This window comes from Doryrhamphus excisus, chromosome 22 (genome assembly GCF_030265055.1).
Source record: "Doryrhamphus excisus isolate RoL2022-K1 chromosome 22, RoL_Dexc_1.0, whole genome shotgun sequence".
Classification (NCBI taxonomy): domain Eukaryota; kingdom Metazoa; phylum Chordata; class Actinopteri; order Syngnathiformes; family Syngnathidae; genus Doryrhamphus; species Doryrhamphus excisus.
In genome coordinates this window covers 9,959,807-9,980,247 of record NC_080487.1, presented here as the reverse complement: position 1 = coordinate 9,980,247, position 20,441 = coordinate 9,959,807, and the positions used below count along the sequence as shown (strand labels likewise).

The 20,441-nt window shown below is 37.2% G+C and overlaps 2 protein-coding genes and 1 long non-coding RNA gene across 5 annotated transcripts; 1 reads left to right on the top strand and 2 right to left on the bottom strand.

Moving 5' to 3' along the window:
* Positions 1 to 1,487: 1,487 nt before the first annotated feature.
* On the bottom strand, positions 1,488 to 3,877 carry LOC131109688 (uncharacterized). Its single transcript, XR_009120772.1, has 4 exons — positions 3,583 to 3,877; positions 2,955 to 3,030; positions 2,365 to 2,492; positions 1,488 to 1,931 (listed from the first exon to the last, which is right to left on the bottom strand). It is a non-coding gene; the product is annotated as an uncharacterized LOC131109688 (long non-coding RNA).
* A 2,203-nt stretch (positions 3,878 to 6,080) lies between these two features.
* On the bottom strand, positions 6,081 to 12,267 carry pkmyt1 (protein kinase, membrane associated tyrosine/threonine 1). Of its 2 annotated transcripts, none has more exons than XM_058062488.1 (8): positions 12,141 to 12,267; positions 10,993 to 11,399; positions 9,451 to 9,688; positions 9,091 to 9,370; positions 8,900 to 9,003; positions 7,348 to 7,520; positions 7,054 to 7,268; positions 6,081 to 6,992 (listed from the first exon to the last, which is right to left on the bottom strand). In XM_058062488.1, exons 1-8 carry the CDS (start codon positions 12,151 to 12,153, stop codon positions 6,632 to 6,634), a joined length of 1,791 nt encoding a protein of 596 aa, XP_057918471.1. In that variant the 5' UTR covers positions 12,154 to 12,267; the 3' UTR covers positions 6,081 to 6,631. The 2 variants fall into 2 exon arrangements, with proteins under 2 accessions (XP_057918471.1, XP_057918472.1); XM_058062489.1 differs by having other exon boundaries at positions 6,082 to 6,989.
* A 5-nt stretch (positions 12,268 to 12,272) lies between these two features.
* LOC131109929 (elongin-B-like) lies at positions 12,273 to 19,575 on the top strand. Of its 2 annotated transcripts, none has more exons than XM_058062491.1 (4): positions 12,273 to 12,403; positions 14,785 to 14,919; positions 16,921 to 17,029; positions 18,712 to 19,575. In XM_058062491.1, the coding sequence occupies exons 1-4, from the start codon at positions 12,401 to 12,403 to the stop codon at positions 18,822 to 18,824; spliced, it is 360 nt and encodes a 119-aa protein (XP_057918474.1). In that variant the 5' UTR covers positions 12,273 to 12,400; the 3' UTR covers positions 18,825 to 19,575. The 2 variants fall into 2 exon arrangements, with proteins under 2 accessions (XP_057918474.1, XP_057918473.1); XM_058062490.1 differs by lacking the exon at positions 12,273 to 12,403 and adding an exon at positions 12,542 to 12,592.
* The last annotated feature ends 866 nt before the right edge of the window (positions 19,576 to 20,441 follow it).

Here is a 20,441-nt window from a genome sequence, read left to right as displayed (position 1 = left end):
TGTATTGAAAATGTAGCTTTCACCAATATAATACATTATTTTTTAAAGTATGATTTGTACTTTTTCGTTGTTTACTCACTTTAGTAAAGCCCGAAAGTGCGTTTTAGTTTTGTCTGAGGGTGTGTGCCAATCACTTCCGGATGTGCCAAAGTCAGGGGCGTGGCAAAAAAATTAGGCGCCACAAGTGGTACAGATGGTCTTAAATAGAAATATCGAGAATGTAGCTTTCACCAATATAATACATTATTTTTTTGAAGTATGATTTGTAGAAGTGCTTATAGTAGCCTAAGTTATAAATACATAATTATCTTACTATTTGTAAAGGTGTTTATTGTAGCCCATGTTATTTAATACATGGCCTTGTAGCTCAGTGGTTGGGAGTTCATTTCTCAGCTGTGCTGACAAGATTAGTAATAAATGTATTTCAGTGGTGATTCAATGAATTGCTGATGTGGGCAAAATGAATGAACGCTGACAGGTTATATATATATATATTTATAGAGATCTGCTACAGCCATTTTCTGTGGTGTATGAGGTGGGACCCTGAAATGACAGCGGCTCAATCGCCTCCATTTTCATCCTCACAACTTCACAGCACCTCCTGCTACATGCCTGGAACTGCTCTCAGTTATTGTTGGGCACCGTGGGTGTGATAGAAATCTATATTAGTGTGGTGGTTACTGTGAAAATCCAGACTGTATTCATTTATGGTAATGGTTATATTTCATTTGAACATGCATCAGATTACAATTGAATGCATCACATAATCAGTTCACAGTTCCACATGTCCAAAAGGAGTAGGAAGAAGCAAAGCTTATTAAATCCTACCCCTCCATCTGGTACTTTTACAATCAGTAACTGTTACATTTGTTCACTTCCTGCTTTCCTAAAAAAAGGTTTTTTTTTGTCACATACCGAGTACGAGGTGATATGACCATACAATGACATAATGGGTACCATAGTAAGTCATCAGTAACTGTTACATTTGTTCACTTCCTGCTTTCCTAATATTTCCTTTTTTTTATTTTTTCATTTTTTAATTTAAAAAAGTGTTTTTTTTCACATACCAAAGTACAAGGTGATATGACCATTCAATGACATAATGGGTACCATAGTAAGTGTCAATATAGTGATATATATATAGCACATCATGACTGGTTCAAGACTCTTCATCCTTGTATTTAGCAAACATCAACTGCTTGTATTGTTTCTTGAATTGGCTCATCGTTGTGCATTGTTTGAGGGTCTTACTCAATCCATTCCATAGTTTGATTCCACATACTGAAATGCTATGGCTTTTTAACGTAGTCCTAGCATAGAAGTGTTTCAAATGTACTTCTTCCCTGAGATCATATTTCTCCTCTCTTCACTCTTAAAAATGCTGGGTTAAAAACAACCCAATCTGGGTTGTTTTTCAACCCAACGCTGGTTAAATATAGGACCAACCTCGCGTTGGGTTATTTTAACCCAACAAGTTGGGTTGGTTCTCTTAACCCAACAATTGGGTTGTACATTGGGTTGTTCAAATGACCCAACGCTGGGTTCATATTAACTACACGGCTGGGTTATTTCAACCCAGCAAGTTGGGTTGCCAATATACCATATATATTTATATATATATTTTAATTATTATTTATTTATTTTTATTGTATGCTAATACTATTAATAATATATTACAATGATAATGACACCAATGTAACAATAAAATATTTATTAAAATTCAACATTTCCAGAACATACAAATATAACAACTCACAACATTTCCTTCACATATGAACAAATTATGTACAAAAAAAATAACATTTTAAGAACGGGTGAGAGGACAGCTATGAGAGAGTGATATATACATAGAACAAGAGGCTCTGTGAGCAGCAGCACAAATGGGTAGGCGATTCTGCCTGCTGCAAGTATTCCACCATGTTAGCGCCGACCTACGATGAGAAAAGAAAAAAGGGTAAGTATTTTGTAAGTATTTCTAGCAGTGCAGAGCAATTGTCATCAGCTCTCTACTGAAGCTATTTCAATATATATTCTACAGGGAGAAGTATGACACCTGTAAATTCAATGGCGTGTTGTTCAACAATTTATTCAGGGGGTTTGGCCAGTCTTATGTTTGGTCTGTGGTTTACATGTCACACATCACTATGGAGTAACAACTTACACCAAGTTACAACTTGTAAGAATAGTGCTTCATGAAATGAGAAACACAGCCAAATGTTACGTTGTCACACATTCCACGAAATACAATCTTTTCAAGTAGCTCCTCATAAAAAGAGTCCTTCTTTAAAACTGTGTAAAAGAACAACTGGAGTCATTTCACAATTCATTTACATTTTAATTTCTATTGAAAGGTAAATTACTTACGGGCTTAACATCGAGGAAGGCTCTCTTCACCTCCTGAATACTCGCCCGGACCAATTTCCTGCCCTTTTTAAACACAGGCGGAGGGAGCAGGATGGGCAGAAGCGTCAGGGCGACTTCTCCCCTGGCATCTGTAGGACAATTATGGGTGTCATTACCAGATTGTTGAGAACATGAGTTTTAAATAATATAATATAATATTACAATTTTTGATAAAACTGTCTTGTTTTCAATATGTTCCACAACTGTGCAGTGTTGTTGTATTGCAATCAACCCTAACATAATATTAAGAAAATGTCTCGATTATGTTTACTTGGTCTATTTTAAAACACAAAAACACACCCCAAACATTTTTTTACCAATTGGGATCATAATGTGTACCATCGAGGGTTTGTCAGTTTGTCTTTTTGACTATAACAGCAATATATATTGGAATCACAAGATGGATCACAATCAAAATCAAATCAAATTTTGGGTATTGGTACAAGCTACGGTGACTGACCCACCGCCATTTCTTATGTATAGAACATATAGTAGGCACAGTAGCTACTGTAAAACAATACCCATAAAATGAAGGCATGAAGATGACTTACCTTTCAATCAGCCCTGGTAGCTGCCTCTCAGTCAATTTGGAACTGATAAACTCATCCATAGATGCTTTTCAGCGAACTGAAACATCACAAAGAGGGTCCATAAGAACAAACATACCATGAAATGAAATAAGATTCAGTAGTCCAAACGCATTCTCTACATTTATATGCGACTTACAAAACTGTCGTCGAATTCGCGCCCAAACTAGTTGAAACTGCTAAGTATACAGTGGACTATCGGTGGCTAACGGAAGCCCGCTAGCATGCAGCAGTCTAGCTTAAAAAAAACACCGGTTCATCAGCACGCTCGTATTAATTCACGAGATTCTTTAACTTGATATCACATAAAATGGCAAATTGACGAGATAACTGACGTTGTCCTCATAACTATCACACATAGTGCATGTCTCTTGTAACTTCAACAACATAGTTTGGTTCCTCCATAGCTCGCCAGCGAATGTGTTCGCTTGCCACTTTTGGAGGGAATGGAAGTTTGCTAAGGTTACCGATCCATTCCTGAAGCTAGTACTCAACAGTGCTTCACGAACTTACATTATAACAAGTTTATGAAGCTTTATATAATAATATAAAGTCAATTCTACGGTAAAACAATAGTGGGCATGTAACAAACCTTGCTCCGTGCTGAAATTGGTCTCCTCAGATGAAATGTGGGGTCCGAACGAAGTAAGTTTGTGGGCGGGGCTTTGTTGCGCGTGTTCAAAATTCTACCCAACGCTTTGGGTTGTCCAAAATAACCCAGCACAATATAATGGAAATCACAACCCAGCAGCAAATAACTCAGCACCCAACAGAGATAACCCAGCGAATTGGGTTCTCAGAATACCCAACTCAATAAAAATAACCCAATTAAATGACCCAACAGGCTCAACCCAGCGATTGGGTCAAAAAAATAACCCAGCATTTTTAAGAGTGTTGTAGAGAAGTATTGAATGACATTTTTAGCTAATTGGTTATTTTTAGCCTTATGCATTATTTTAGCTGTTTGAAGATGAACTATATCAGCAAGTTGAAGTATTTGTGATTTTAGAAATAAGGAGTTAGTATGTTCTCTGTAGGCGGCATTATGAATTATCCTTACTGGCCTTTTTTGCAGTACATTTAGTGAGTGAAGATTGCTTTTATAGTTATTAGCCCATATTTCCACACAATAAGTAAGATATGGTAGAACCAGAGAGCAATAAAGAGTGTGGAGTGATTTCTGATTGAGAACAAATTTTGCTTTGTTCAATATTGAAATATTTTTGGCCACCTTATGTTGTATATTTTTTAAATATGAGGTTTCCAGCTTATTGTTTTCATCCTCTAGGGCAGTTACACACAGCTACAGGGTGTGTGTGTGTTATAACAACTACCTTTGTCTTTATATGAAAGAGAAATATGTTGAAGCAGGAAAATAACTTTTTTGTGTGTGTTACAAACATCAAGTCTGGATCGTAAGGTGCCTTTTAAGATTCTCAGTCCGACTGAAGCTCTTCCCACGCTGGCTGTAGTAGTAAGGTTTCTCTCCCGTGTGTACTCGCTTGCAATTCTTCAGTTTCCTGGAATGACTGAACCGCTTCCCGTAGTCGAAGCATGCGACTTCTCCAATGTGTGACATCTTAAAGTTGAATATCTTCCCTCATACCAAACCAAACTTGCCTATCCTGGAGGGTTTTTTTTATGTCGCTCCTCCTTCAAAGCCATTCTCGCTGGAGATGGAAGTACTTTAAGAGGATAGACCATTCAGATCCAGTGCAGACTTGCAACTCATAGCTTCTGGTAGTGGTAGACATGTGGAAAAAAAGAGGTTTAAATCCACACAGTCATTTGACATTGCAGATGTTGCTGCGTCTGTTTTAGCAACACTCAGGTTGGCAGGATGTGTATTTCCGGAATGTGAGGAGAATGCATTCACTGGGTTGTTCCTGGTTGCAGTCACAGCCTTCTGGTTCACCTTTGAATGATTTTGCTAACGTCTGTATCAAGGTTGCGATCAGTATGTGTCTCTTGCCATTATGCTTCAAATACTGGCTTGCATTGCACTGCTCTGCGATTGAGTCTCAAGATCAAAACAGACGGTAGCAAGTCAACATTCCTAATAATAATTTAATCATAATAATAAACAATACATTTAATAATAAACATAATTTCACCACATACCAACCTCCAACAGACATCTATTCAGACTTTCAATGTTGTGACAATAGGAGGGAGGAAGACTGTTTATGACGGTCACAGTAAAACTCTAATATACTGTAATATACCGAATAAATTAAACCTACACAAATAATTCACACACCAAATTTGTCACACATAACAGTAACAATGAACGGTTCAACTGAATGTTGAACAATACAATCCACGAACTTAGCATTATAATGTGTTAGCAATTGCTGATTTTTTCCGTAGTTTTCATTAAAATATTATAGACGTAAAAAAACTCGCTCATAGTTCCAGTGTGAATAAAAAGCCAAATTATTACTGAATGATCGCTAACTTAAAAAGGAACAACTGTTGATAAAGCTTTTCACTACTGTGTTGTAGTTTCAGAGTAAACACCGGAAGTTCTTCTTCTTCTTGGTTTGTATTGGCAAGCGACTTATACTGTGCAATACCGCCACCTCTGGTAAGGAGTGTGGATCAAAAATCTAAAACACACAAAAAGTTTGCAAAAAAATCATTTAAAAATAGTTTTAAAATATAAATAAAGAGAATAATATAACAAAAATATTATTAATGGTAACAACTAAATCCTTTTATCTAAACCTGTTTTCCTTAAAAAACATGTATTTCACTAAACGCTACATGTTTGGATGCTAGCACCAGAATATGCTCAACTCTCAATCTAATATTTACCTTTTCCAATGTATTTCATTTTTTTCTCTTTTATTATTATATTTAATACAATTAATTAATACGCGCTCTACTCTCTCTCATTCCAATATTCATACAGACCTGTCCTGTGTTTTAGGGACCTATTTAGCAAAGTATGTCCAAACCTCATTCTAGTAATATATTTCCCATTTCTGCTCGTTTCCTTTCTAACCCGGAACAAGTTTTAAGTTGTGATTGTCAAAATAAACGTGATTTTCGTGTCTCAAATGTTGATGTAAGAAAATCATTAAAAAATGTAATTACAAGTACACTAAAATGATTCATTTGGGTGTTATATTTCAAAATCTGGTGTGTACATAAATCACTGTACAGGAGAACAAAACAATTATTTGCCTTTTGCTGCCACCTACTGGTAAAGCTGTATATCTTAACCAGAAGACATTAGCAGCAATGTATCTTTTTGAAAGTAGTTGCAACTCAGATATCACAACTCAAACAATGAATCATGACTTGTATATTACAAATTGCACTCATAGGAACAAAAAACATGCTTTAAAGTGTGGCCAAATATGCAGAATAGAAAAAAAAATCTTACACATCAAACAATCAACAAACGGTTCATCTTTTTGAAAGTGGTTACAACTCAAATATGACAAATGAACCAATAAACTTGTATATTACAAATTGCACTTATAGGAACACAAACCATGCTTTGAAGTGTGCCTTGCTCTAAACATGTTTTTTTTTTAAACACACACATGCTAAAAGAGGGAGAAGAAAGTCAACGTGCTTCAGTTGCTCATCAGGTCCAAATCCACTCTATAAATACTGTCGGTTTTTATAAGTCACGGCTGTCCATCCTTCACGGTTTCCTCAAAGAGACAGAGTAGGTTCTTTGGTTCGAAACTGGATCGAGATAGAGCTTCTTCGGAGTGGATCCAAGTGCGATTATGCCTCTGTGAGGAATGTCTGCTCTGCCTGGAGGATACGTTCAGCCTGTCTGTGTGCAGCTCTGAGTGACAGGGGCTGTAAGAGGGCGTCATTGTGTGGCAGTCGCTGGATCGGATGCTGGAGGGTGTGTGCGAACCATTACAGGGGGACCAGTCAAAGGGATTTAGGCCACTGGGGGTCTTTGATGGGCTCAGTTGATCATGTGCTGGGCAACGTAAGGGTGGGGTGAATGTACTCTTCATGACTTCCATCCTGCTTGGAGAAAAAAAGTGACTTTAGTACAAAGTAGAAGATTATAGAGATTGTAGAACTGTACCTGTGCAAATCTGTGGGGGGATGTTCAAGTCCCGTGGGTTCCACCATGAATGCACCGTCATCGTCTGAGATGTTGTCCTGCATGGCGCTGCAGGGCAGTGTTATCTCCTTGTCCCAGTGGTCTCTGGGAGGAGTGCAGGGTGCCGGCTTGCTCCACCCAGGGAGGAGCGGCAAATTAAATGATGAAAGAAGCCGGCGACCAAAGTTCATCACCATCTTGAACCAAATAAAAACACACAAAAAAAATCATAAAATGACAAATCCAAGCAGGAGTTACACCATGTTAACAAATTACCTGACAGAACAGCGTCAAAGTCAGCATAGTTTCCGCAAATATAAGATAAACACGTCTCTTCCACCTGCGTTTCCTCACTGAGGGGAGGGCGAGAAGCTCAGACACTGTGGGCCTTTCAGAAGGTTCCGGAGCTAGCATCATCTGTAGAACCTTCTGGAGGTCTGCTGAAAGCCCTGCATGTACAAATGGAAGTAAATGTACGACATTGATGGGATTTCACACAGATATAAGCAACTGACCATTTTAAATCTGGATCAGGTACGGATTAAACTTGATTTGGGCTTGACTGTGAATGCACTGCAAATGTGTAATGGTAATGGTTTTATTTCATTTGAACATACATCAGATTACAATTGAATGCATCCCATAATAAGTTCACAGTTCACAAATGGAGTAGGAAGAAGCAAAGCTTATTAAACCCTACCCCTCCATCTGGTACTTTTACAATCAGTAACTGTTACATTTGTTCACTTCCTGCTTTCCTAATATAATTTTAAAAAATATATATATATATTTTAAATTAAAAAAAAATTAAAAAATCAAAAAGAAAATTAAAAAATAATAATTTTATGTTCCTTATGTTGCCCTCCACCCAATTTTTTTTTTTTGAAATTTTTATTTTATTTTTGTCACGAGATGATATGACCATCCAATGACATAATGGGTACCATAGTAAGTGTCAATATAGTGATATATATATAGCACATCATGACTGGTTCAAGAACGTAGTCCTAGCATAGAAGTGTTTCAAATGTACTTCTTCCCTGAGATCATATTTCTCCTCTCTTGTAGAGAAGTATTGGATGACATTTTTAGCTAATTGGTTATTTTTAGCCTTATGCATTATTTTAGCTGTTTGAAGATGAACTATATCAAGTTGAAGTATTTGTGATTTTAGAAATAAGGAGTTAGTATGTTCTCTGTAGGTGGCATTATGAATTATCCTTACTGACCTTTTTTGCAGTACATTTAGCGAGTGAAGATAGCTTTTATAGTTCATTCATTCATTCATTTTCTACCGCTTTTTCCTCACGAGGGTCGCGGGGGGTGCTGGAGCCTATCCCAGCTGTCTTCGGGCCAGAGGCGGGGTACACCCTGGACTGGTTGCCAGCCAATCACAGGGCACATATAGACAAACAACCATTCACACTCACATTCATACCTATGGACAATTTGGAGTCGCCAATTAACCTAGCATGTTTTTGGGGGTGGGAATTGAACCCTGGTCTCCTAGCTGTGAGGTCTGCGCACTAACCACCAGACCGCCGTGCCGCCCTGCTTTTATAGTTATTAGCCCATATTTATACACATTTCCATTTCAATTTGGTTGAAATCTGATACCAATTGAACAACATGAAGCCATGATAAAATATTTGTCAAAAGCAGAAAAAGTAGAATGAATGAAAATTGTTGGGTACAGTGTAATTAGTGATTACTGATTCATGCTAGCTGCTGTAAATTCATATCCTTCTCATTATTCTTCATATATACACTGTGCTACATTTTAGTAGGTGTGTTCCACCCCCATTTCAGTTCTTAAAAATGAACTCACCCCTTGTGACCGGAGGGAGGCATCCTTGTCTGAGTTGCTGCCAGCCCTCTTCACCGTTGGGAACCTCAATATTGCAGGCAAGCTCCAGAATGGAAACACCCAAACTAAAAGGGAATGACACAGTGATGTCAGGAACTCCTTAAAAAGGTAAGGCGGTAACGTCGGATTTTTATCACCGAGGTGTCCTGTACCTGAAAACATCTGCAGCAGGTCCATACTCATCCTGTAGCAGCTCAGGTGCCATGTACCTTGGATCTCCTCCGTGGTCGTATTCTTTCACTTTCTTTGCCAATACATCTGAGGTGTTCCCTTTGAGGTCCAGCAGAAGCCCAAAGTCCCCCAGCTTGAGGCACCCCGAATCTGTGATGAGAACGTTTGCAGGCTTGATGTCCAGATGAACAAAACCGCGGGAATGCAGGTGGTCCAGCGCTGCGAGAAGGTCGCACAGGTAGTCCCATGCTGCAGCCTCATCTGTGCCACAAACAGGAAGATAAATATAAACTCAAAGCATCAGCGCTCTAATATTTTATTGTCAACTTATCCGTCCTTACCGTGACCAGGAGGCTGGTTTTCAGCATGGAGCAGCAAACTGGTGCGGCACAGTTCTGTCTGGATGTAAAGCCGTCCACGCTCCTCCCAGGCTGCTACCATGTTGAGGATGTGAGGGTGCGGACAAACACGCTCGTGGTCTGTTGCCTCCTTTACTTTGCGGTTCCTGTCACTGCTCCCTCTGTAGCGATGGACAAAGCGTTTGACAGCATACTGCCGTCCATCCTGGATACTTTGCACCTTGAAACAACACAGCATCGAACATTATTATCTTACAAAAATGATGGTTAGAGTTTTATTTCATTTGAACATGCATCAGATTACAATTGAATGCATCCCATAATCAGTTCACAGTTCCACATGTCCAAAAGGAGTAGGAAGAAGCAAAGCTTATTAAATCCTACCCCTCCATCTGGTACTTTTACAATCAGTAACTGTTACATTTGTTCACTTCCTGCCTTTCTAATATAATTTAAGTTTTTTTTAATTTAATTTTTAAAATGTAATTAATTTTTTTTTTATTTTAAATTTTTTTAAATGGTTTTATTTAATTTAATTTAAAAAAAAATGTTAATGGTTTTATTTCATTTCAACATGCATCAGATTACAATTGAATGCATCACATAATCAGTTCACAGTTCCACATGTCCAAAAGGAGTAGGAAGAAGCAAAGCTGATTAAATCCTACCCCTCCATCTGGTACTTTTACAATCAGTAACTGTTACATTTGTTCACTTCCTGCCTTTCTAATATAATTTAAGTTTTTTTAAATTTAATTTTTAAAATGTAATTAAATTTTTTTTTATTTTTAAATTTTTTAAATGGTTTTATTTAATTTATTTTTTTTAAAAATGTTAATGGTTTTATTTCAACATGCATCAGATTACAATTGAATGCATCACATAATCAGTTCACAGTTCCACATGTCCAAAAGGAGTAGGAAGAAGCAAAGCTTATTAAATCCTACCCCTCCATCTGGTACTTTTACAATCAGTAACTGTTACATTTGTTCACTTCCTGCTTTCCTAATATAGTTTAAGGGTTTTTTTTTTTAATGTTAATTTATTTATTTATTTAATTTTTAAATTACATTTTTTATGTAATTTTTTTAAATAATTATTTTTTTAAATAATTAATTTTTTTTAATAATTTAATTTAATTATTTTTTGGAGGGACATTAAATGTAGTGTAATTTCGCAATTAAAATAAAACAAATTCAAATACAAAGATATAAATAAAATATTATTTTAACCAAATGAAATGATATTATGTACATGGACAAATTACTTGAATAATTACCTAATTTATTTAATTTTTTTAAAATTTATTTTTGTCACGTAATGACCATACAATGACATAATGTGCATCCCATAATCAGTTCACAGTTCCACATGTCCAAAAGGAGTAGGAAGAAGCAAAGCTTATTAAATCCTACCCCTCCATCTGTAACTGTTACATTTGTTCACTTCCTGCTTTCCATAATACAGTTTAAGGTTTTGTTTGTTTAATAATGCACCTCTGATTCCAGAATTTCTGGATCTCACCTTGTAAACTTCACCAAAAGAACCCCTTCCCAGCAAGCTCAGAGTCGTGAAGCACTGATCGAAATACGACTGGCGCTTTTCGGGGTCATACACAGACCTCGGAGGGGGCGACTGGCTGAGAGAGGAAGACAGGGGTTTCCAAGGGGTTGTCTTCTGGAGGAAAACGCGGCTCACAGATCGACACTCTTTGGACGGAGGTAGCGGCGGAAGAGAGTGTGACAGCTGAGCAGGGGATGACACCGATGAGTTGGACGTGGACGACGAGGAGCGAGGCAGGCGTCGCTTTTTGAGGGAGAAGGACTGTTCGGCCTGGGCGAAGTGGGTGGGGCAGGGGAGTACGCCGGACACTGTTGTTTCCACTGTCATCGACATGATATGCTTCAGCGGCTTTCTTTGCAAACAGGAAGCTGTCACAGAGTAAATGATGTCATTGAATTGAAACAATCGGGTGGTAAAATAAAATAAACATTAGATTACAACATGAATATATGTAAAGTACATTATACATCCTTTGTATCCTATGACATGCTACCTAAAAATCCTGCTGGACAGGTTGTAGTTTCCATGCTAAACTCTCTGCCAGGTGTACTGTAGAAGAGCAGACCAATGATACTGGCAACCCTAGTATTGATTCTGGCAACCCTGGTATCGATACTGGCAACACTGGTACCGATACCAGCAACTGTTCTATTTATAGCGCGGCCTTAAAACATTTCAACATTGTAATGTCGCAGCATCACAACCTTTTAATATTTATCTATTATTGTTTATCTGTATTATTTATTATTATTATGTATTATTATTTATCTGTATTTTAAAAAGAAAAAGTCCAGTGGCCATGTCCCTTATGTTGCCCTCCACCCAAATTACATCTATGTGAAGCATTATTATTGTTATTACCGAAAACATGCTTCTGTAGTGGAATTTACTTGACAATGACAGTTGTTTTTCCAAGCTAGTAAAATGCCACACTCGATAACGTTAAACGCCATTTTTTTTAAAAAACTAACGTCTAGCGAACTTTCAACATACAGTCGTAACGTCCCAAAAAAGCTAACGACTTAGCTCACCGTGTCCGCCCGTAAGTAAAATACTCTTACAACAACTTAAGTATATGTATGTATAAGTAAATTAAGTTTCACACTAACCATAATCCAGCATTAATTAGAGCGTCTTCTCGAAGCAGTGGTGCCCACAAGTCATCAACTCGATCCGGAGTGACGTTGACTGAACTCGACCTCGCGCCAAATTCTGAAAAAAATAAACGTAGACAATGCGTACTGCTCTTTCGTGAATACAACGTGCTGGTGTCAATTGTGCAATAGCCGTACGTGGCGCAGGCGCAGTCTGGGAGGTTCTGCTGCACTACTTGGGCTGGCGCATCGGGCTAGCTAGCTGATTACTTGAGATGGTAAGTATATGTTTTAACTCACTTTTGTGTGATATTAGAAGCTAGATTGATTCTCGGAGTTAATTGTCAGTAGGCAGTATACCAATAACGACGTGGTCCGGACATAAAAACAGACATTTAATGAATTAATAACGCGCTCATGCTAAGTTTGCTATGTTAGCATCGCCTTCCCGTCTACCAGTAAGCGAGGTAAGTTAGCCTGGCTAACATTTGCTGTGATGTCATTTCACTCAAGTTACAGACTCGTATCTGGAAAATAAATTAACCCTACACCCTTTCTGGCGTGTAATGTACTTATTACTACGAAACAACACCTTCATAAGACAGCTTTTAGCATTTTGTGTGAGCTGCTTGTCACCATTAGCTCTTGGAGTATTGCCAGAAACCCTGGTTTCCGGAAAACAGATTCATGTCATGGGTATGAGTGTATTCATTCAAAATACATTTTTTTTGTCTGAACCTTCTACAACCCTAGTCAAGTCAGTTTATAAACATAGTGATTGGGAAACTTAACCCTTAAGAAGTCATTAAAAGCTTTTCAAGACTGCTGTAGAAATATCACATAACTGGAGCTTTTACAAATACACCTGAAATATGCATTTATAACGTAAATTACTGTTTGAGTGGAGCATGGCGGTCTTTCTTTTTCTTCTTTCTTCATTTTTTATTTTTTGTGGTACCTAAATCATGTTTTTGGGGTCTTTTACATATTCAAAACTTCAACATTTTACAAGCCAGGCCAGTATGTAAGTAGTAACTGCAGAGTCTTAGTTTAAAAAAAAAAAGTGAAACTAAAGCATTGTGGACAAGTCATGAAGTCTTAAAGGGGAAGTGCACTTTTTGGTGGAATTTTGCCCATATATGTGAAACATGAACACATTTCTTTACCTTATCTGTGCACTATAACGCTATAAAACAAGTTAATTTGAGCTAGCTAACAATGCACGCCATTGGGACACACCTATTTCGACTACAAAGTCCTCTAACAGCGTTTTATTGTTCGATATACATGCTGTGATCATGCAAGAATAAGTACATTAATAATAATAATGACATTTCCCAGGCACATTGATTTGACATAGAGCATTTAGCTAACACTGCTTCTGTCTATACAGCAGTATAGATACAGCGGCAACACCTACAATGTCCGCTCTCATTGGAATGGCTGTGTGTTCCAACACAAGATGCGTTCTCCTGTCCTCAGGTAGAAACCGTTCACAGCAAACCAGCATCTTGTTGAGTCTTTGTAGCGAAATGAGAGCTCCACTCTTCAGTGTGTGAGTGATGCTAACACAAACGGCTAGCAAGGCATCGTGTTGGTCCAATAGATGAATGCAGTTTTTGCAGTTAGCCGCTACAATAACAATATCGCTGTAGCTTGGTTAATATAGAAGTCAGTTATGTAAATGGAACATTTGAGTCAAAATATGTATTTCCCATGATGTCCATTGTTAGCTAGCTCATAGTAACCCATTTTCTTGCTCTGGAATGCACAGAAAAGTGGAAAAGGATTGTGAATGATGGGCAAAATTTCCCCAAAAGTGCAGTTTTCCTTCTAAGGCAGGGGTCTCAAACACGCGGCCCGCAGGACACTAGTTTGAGGCCCCCGCCTTGATATGAAAGTTTAATGTTAGTGCGGCCCGTGCAAGTTTGATATGGATGCTGTATGGTATCATGTACCCAGAAAAAATTATTACGTTTGATTAATGTTCATGTTAAAGGTTAAATAACTGTTAATAGTTATCCTCCCTATCCATGTGGAAGTGGTAAGTTTTTGGCTGTTTAATTTTAAAGGAAATGACTTGAAGGCTACAGTTTAGGTCGCTAGCTCTCTAGTTTGCGAGTTAGCATGTGTCTCAAGACCCTGCAGTTGCGCAATATGTTGTAAATAAAAAGAGTATAAATGTGACTATAGTCGTGTTTTGTCATGTCTACAGGGCTCTAATAATGCTTTGTTCATTTTAATCTGAAAAAAATAATTTGTCTACCCACCAACTATATGTGGTTTCTTAAGTTTTTATTATTTGCCGTTTTATTATTATATTTATTTATTTATTACTGATTGATTTTCTTTATTCTTCATTTGTTTATTTATTTTTCATCTTATTTTGTGTAGAAAAAAAATAAAGATATTTGAGAACAGTGGAATGTTTTATCAGAGCTTTTCTTGTAGAAAATTGGAACCAAAGCAAAGTTTTTTATTTTATTTTTTGTTTTTAATAAATGCGTTTTTTTGTTGTTGTTTTTTTTGAAAACCTGTTGCGGTTCCGAGCTCTAGTGGCCCCCAAGTAAATTGAGTTTGAGACCCCTGTTCTAAGGGATACATTCCGATGACTGCTTTGTCCCCAGTCACCTTTTATTCTTACTGGTCTTTCTTTCAGGATGTGTTCTTAATGATCCGGCGTCACAAGACCACAATCTTCACAGATGCCAAGGAGTCCACCACAGTCTATGAACTGAAACGTATTGTTGAGGGAATTCTTAAGAGACCGCCCGAGGACCAGCGTCTCTACAAAGTGAGCTGACTTAAATATCCATCATTTAGTAATCTTTATTGTCATTTCAACACGTATCAAAGACAAACATAGCATCAAAATTATGTTTTTCTTCTCTCCACGGTGAAATTACAATAAACAGGAGGGCTGCAACTAATGATTATTTTAATAATTATTTTAAATACCAGCCATTTTTCAAATCAATTCCCACTTGATACCGGACATTTTTGATGACTTTGACTGTTTTTTTTTAAGGCATACAGAGTATTGTGTATCAGTGGTTTAAAATGCCTCATTGCCCATAGTAAAGAATTGTTAATATGACATGTTTCCCTGCATGGACCACTCCTTAAGATCACTGAAGTTTGGTGTTATGTCTCAAAACGGAGTGACTATTGAGCATTACTGTGCCTATAGAAGACGGAGACAAATGGCATCATTCAGTCAATATTTCACGATGCTAGGACTAAGTGCAGTTTCCTGAGACTAGGCCATCAGCATGCTGATGGCAGGAATACACCAAGACGCGGTAGCCAGACGGATGGGAGTCACACCCAGTACCATTAGCCGTCTCTGGAGATGTTTGCACGACACTGGGTTGACCGACACTGATGGTGTTCAAATAGATCCCAGGCTGTATGTTGGCGAGGTCTCCAGCAGTGATCTGAACACTATTGGAGTGGGCCCGTTGCTGTTCATTTATAATTTTGAGTACGAGAGAGAGCGTTGTGCTAGAATTAGCATCTGGTGGGATGTAAACAACGGTGACAATAACTCCAGTTAGCTTGATCAGGAGCTAAAAAGGCCAGCATTAAACAGACATGTATTCAATGTTAGGTGAACAGTGTCTGTTTATAATCACCAGTCATCATTAGGGGTGTGTATTGGCACGAATCTGGCGATACGATACGTATCACGATACTAGGCTCACGATACAATATATCACGATACTGTTAACAAGGTGATATTTTTTTTGTTTTTCTTGTAGTTAAAGATTATTTCCTGGAAAATTTGAATTACACCAGCAATATGTACTTACTAAACACATTTTTATTCCATTAGAACAGTATGTTATGCTGCATCACAAAGCTTTAAATTTACAGAAAAATCCCCATAAAAAACATTCATTCATTCATTTTCTACCGCTTTTCCTCACAAGGGTCGCGGGGGGTGCTGGAGCCTATCCCAGCTGTCTTTGGGCGAGAGGCGGGGTACACCCTGGACTGGTGGCCAGCCAATCACAGGGCACACATAGACAAACAACCATTCACACTCACATTCATACCTATGGTATGGTATTGCTTGGCAATCCCCTAAATATGTGCACTAAATTTTGTTGTGATTCACCAAAACACTCAAGTTACGGTGAGTGTTTTTTATACAGTGTCTTGGGCAGTAGGAGAAATTTCAAGTCAATCCGCTTTATGGGAGGGGGGGGTCAAACTTCGGAGTTTAATAACCATGTGATGTATTTGCAGTTGGGCTTCACAATTTAGCAGTTACAGCGGTAGAAGAGTTTGCTTTCACAAAATAAAAATTAAAAAAAAAAACGGAAAAAATGTTATAAATAAAAACACATTTATCATTTTAAAATTATTTTACATTATTATTATTTATTAAAATATGTTATAACATTTTACATTATTTATAATTAACATTTTGCAGCTCATTGAACAGTTTTGGTCCCAGTATTGACCCCTGAGGTACTCCACATTCATGCATTCATTTTCTACCGCTTATCCTCACGAGAGTCGTAGGGGGTGCTGGAGCCTATCCCAGCTGTCTTTGGGCGAGAGGCGGGGTACACCCTGGACTGGTGGCCAGCCAATCACAGGGCACATATAGACAAACAACCATTCACACTCACATTCATACCTATGGACAATTTGGAGTCGCCAATTAACCTAGCATGTTTTTGGAATGTGGGAGGAAACCGGAGTACCTGGAGAAAACCCACGCATGCACGGGGAGAACATACAAACATGCGAGAATTCTGTGACTGATCAAGCTGTTGTCTGACAGGATGACCAGATGCTAGACGACAGCAAAACTCTGGGTGACAGTGGATTTACCAACCAGACCGCCAGGCCACAGGCCCCAGCTACAGTTGGTCTGGCTTTCCGAATCAATGGTAAGTGGCCTAACTGAATCTTGTAGAGAAATGTATTAGGGAAGGGAACGCAAACTAACTTTACCAGTCTGGGGAAACCTTATTCCATTCGCTTTCTACCTTGTATTGTTTGTATGCTGTATTGCAACACTTGCAAGAAAATTGGTCTTTTTCGTTTACGGTTTACTCTTAATTCTCTCAATCTTTCAATTTACAAATAAACGATGTAGACATTGAAAGGGTGAAGGAATATAAATTTCTGGGGATCACAATAGATGAAAACATGAGCTGGAAACCTCATATTACAAATATACAACATATTTGTTGTTGTGGGCAGAAATATTTCAATATTGAACAAAGCAAAATTTGCTCTCAATCAGAAATCACTCCACACTCTTTATTGCTCTCTGGTTCTATCATATCTTACTTATTGTGTGGAAATATGGGCTAATAACTATAAAAGCAATCTTCACTCGCTAAATGTACTGCAAAAAAGGCCAGTAAGGATAATTCATCATGCCGCCTACAGAGAACATACTAACTCCTTATTTCTAAAATGACAAATACTTCAACTTGCTGATATAGTTCATCTTCAGCTAAACAGCTAAAATAATGCATAAGGCTAAAAATAACCAATTAGCTAAAAATGTCATCCAATACTTCTCTACAAGAGAGGAGAAATATGATCTCAGGGAAGAAGTACATTTGAAACACTTATATGGTAGGACTACGTTAAAAAGCCATAGCATTTCAGTATGTGGAATCAAACTATGGAATGGATTGAGTAAGACCCTCAAACAATGCACAACGATGAGCCAATTCAAGAAACAATACAAGCAGTTGATGTTTGCTAAATACAAGGATGAAGAGTCTTGAACCAGTCATGATGTGCTATATATATATCACTATATTGACACTTACTATGGTACCCATTATGTCACTGGATGCTCATATCACCTCGTACTTTGGTACGTATTAAATTTAATTTAATTTAAATATTATTTTTTGTAATTAAATTAAATTATTTTTTTAATTAAATTTAATTATTTTTTTAATTAAATTATTTTTTAATTACATTTAATTATTATTTTTAAAATTAAATTAAATTATTTTTTGTTAAATTAAAATATTTTTTTATTATTAAATAAAATTATATATTTTTTAAAAGTTAAATCATATTAGGAAAGCAGGAAGTGCACAAAAGTAACAGTTACTGATTGTAAAAGTACCAGATGGAAGGGTAGGATTTAATAAGCTTTGCTTCTTCCTACTCCTTTTGGACATGTGGAACTGTGAACTGATTATGTGATGCATTCAATTGTAATCTGATGCATGTTCAAATGAAATAAAACCATTACCATTACCAATTTCTGAAACCAGTTTAAGCAGAAAACTAGTCACACTCTAATGCTGTGGAGGCCAAATGTTATGATTCTTTTGTGGATTTTAAGCATTCTATGCATTGTAAGTCATTGAAATGAAAAGAGTCAGTTCCAGAGTCAAACTGTCGCCTTCAAAGAGTTCATCTTTTCTTGCATGCTGAGGCCTAGTACAATATGCTAGTTCTTGACTAGCTTCTTCTAAAAACAGAAAAGTGGTTCTGTCCCATAGAGGATCTTTGACAAGCGGTTCGGTCCTGAAACACAGCAGAGCGCACCCAACATGTATACAGTCTCTGACCTGGTCTGGTCCCTCTCCTCCAGATGAGATGTTCGAGCAGCTGCACATCGAGGCCTTCTCCAGCCCCCCAGAACTCCCCGATGTGATGAAGCCTCAGGACTCTGGCAGCACGGCCAACGAACAGGCTGTGCAGTGATTTCCCAGAGTCACAGAAGTGCGCGCGCGCGGGATTACCTGCAGTGAAGAAGAAGTAGTAGGGGTGGAGGATCTGTAGTCTCATTTCACTTGATGGACGGGGGGACATTTATGGGTAACCACGCCTGTCCAATGTTACCTTTATGCTATCACCGCAGCAGCCCCTCCATATTTACTTCACATCAGGGTTTTTTTTTTGTTTGTTTTTTTCCAAGTAAATTTCCACTTGGGTTCTCCTCCTCCTCCTCCACTTTGGCTCCAATCTCTTGAGTGGTTTTGAAAGTGTGAATGCATTTTGTGTGTGTGACTTATAATTATTTTCATTAATATTTTTGGAAAAAGTGAAGGTGTAGTAGCGTAGAAGTAAAAAAAAAAATGCATGTGTAAGGAGCGTGGTGTGTAAATGGGAGAAAAACTGCATGACCGAGAGGGCTTTATCTTCTTCACCTGTTATAGTTTCCGTATACGTCATGCTGTACATCTCCTTTTAAACAAAAAAAAAGAAAAAAGTATTTTTGTTGAAGTTATTGTTGTCTTTTTGTGTCATCACTGTCTTAGTTCATGATTTCATTTCCCCCATCTGAGACCAAAGCCGGGTACACGTTGGACACTGAAAAGAAAGTTCATTTTAGAAGGCTTTCCGTCACAAGTCATCCTTTTTTGGCAACACCCTAACCCTCTCTGAATTCCACAAAACACCCTGTAACTGTGAGCTTGCTTAATTAAAGGTTTTTCTTTTTGTTTTTTTTTTACACTTGTCTTTTTTAACAGGTTTTTATGAAATATTTCCTCCAAAGAATCAGGCGCCTGTGAGAGTAACTACATTAAAATTAGGACACAAATGTACCCCGGCAAAGACATTTTCTTGATAGCAACCATGTTTTTTTTTTTTTTCAACCAATCTTGCTTAAACTTGACACACATGCTTATCAGTAAATGTGTGTGGGCTCTTAGGCTGCAGGTTGCCCCTCCTTGCACCTTAGTTTGCACCTTAATTACATTTAACTTTCAAACAAAGGCTTGTTTTTAAAGCTATTCAAATTAACTGCTGCATTTAAAATGCGGCAGAATTATATTTGTTTTACATTAAATTAAGCAATTTTTTTCGCCTTTTCCAGAAGCTGTTATTGAAGAATAAAATCACTACGCTAAATTAGTTATTACAATGGCCCCATTAAAAAAATATATATATATATTTTTTTTTAAAATATAAATAAATCTTTCAGTTCCTTTGTGGTGTTATCTTGATATAATGTGCTTGCGGGCTAATTATATAATTAATATATATTATATATATTCAATATTCTATATATAATAATTATCCATCCATCCATTTTCCTCCGCTTATCCGGGTCGCGGGGGCAGCAGTCTCAGTAGGGAAGCCCAGACTTAATTAAAATTATTAATATGTATAATAATCTGTATATTATAAATATATAGTAACATATATAATTCATTATAATTATATAATAAATGTATAATAATTATACTATATATAATTAATATACATATTCTATATATAAAATAATATAAATATAATTATGTAATTAATACATATTCTATATTTTATACACATATATAATTATATTAATTATAAATATAAAATAATCATATATAT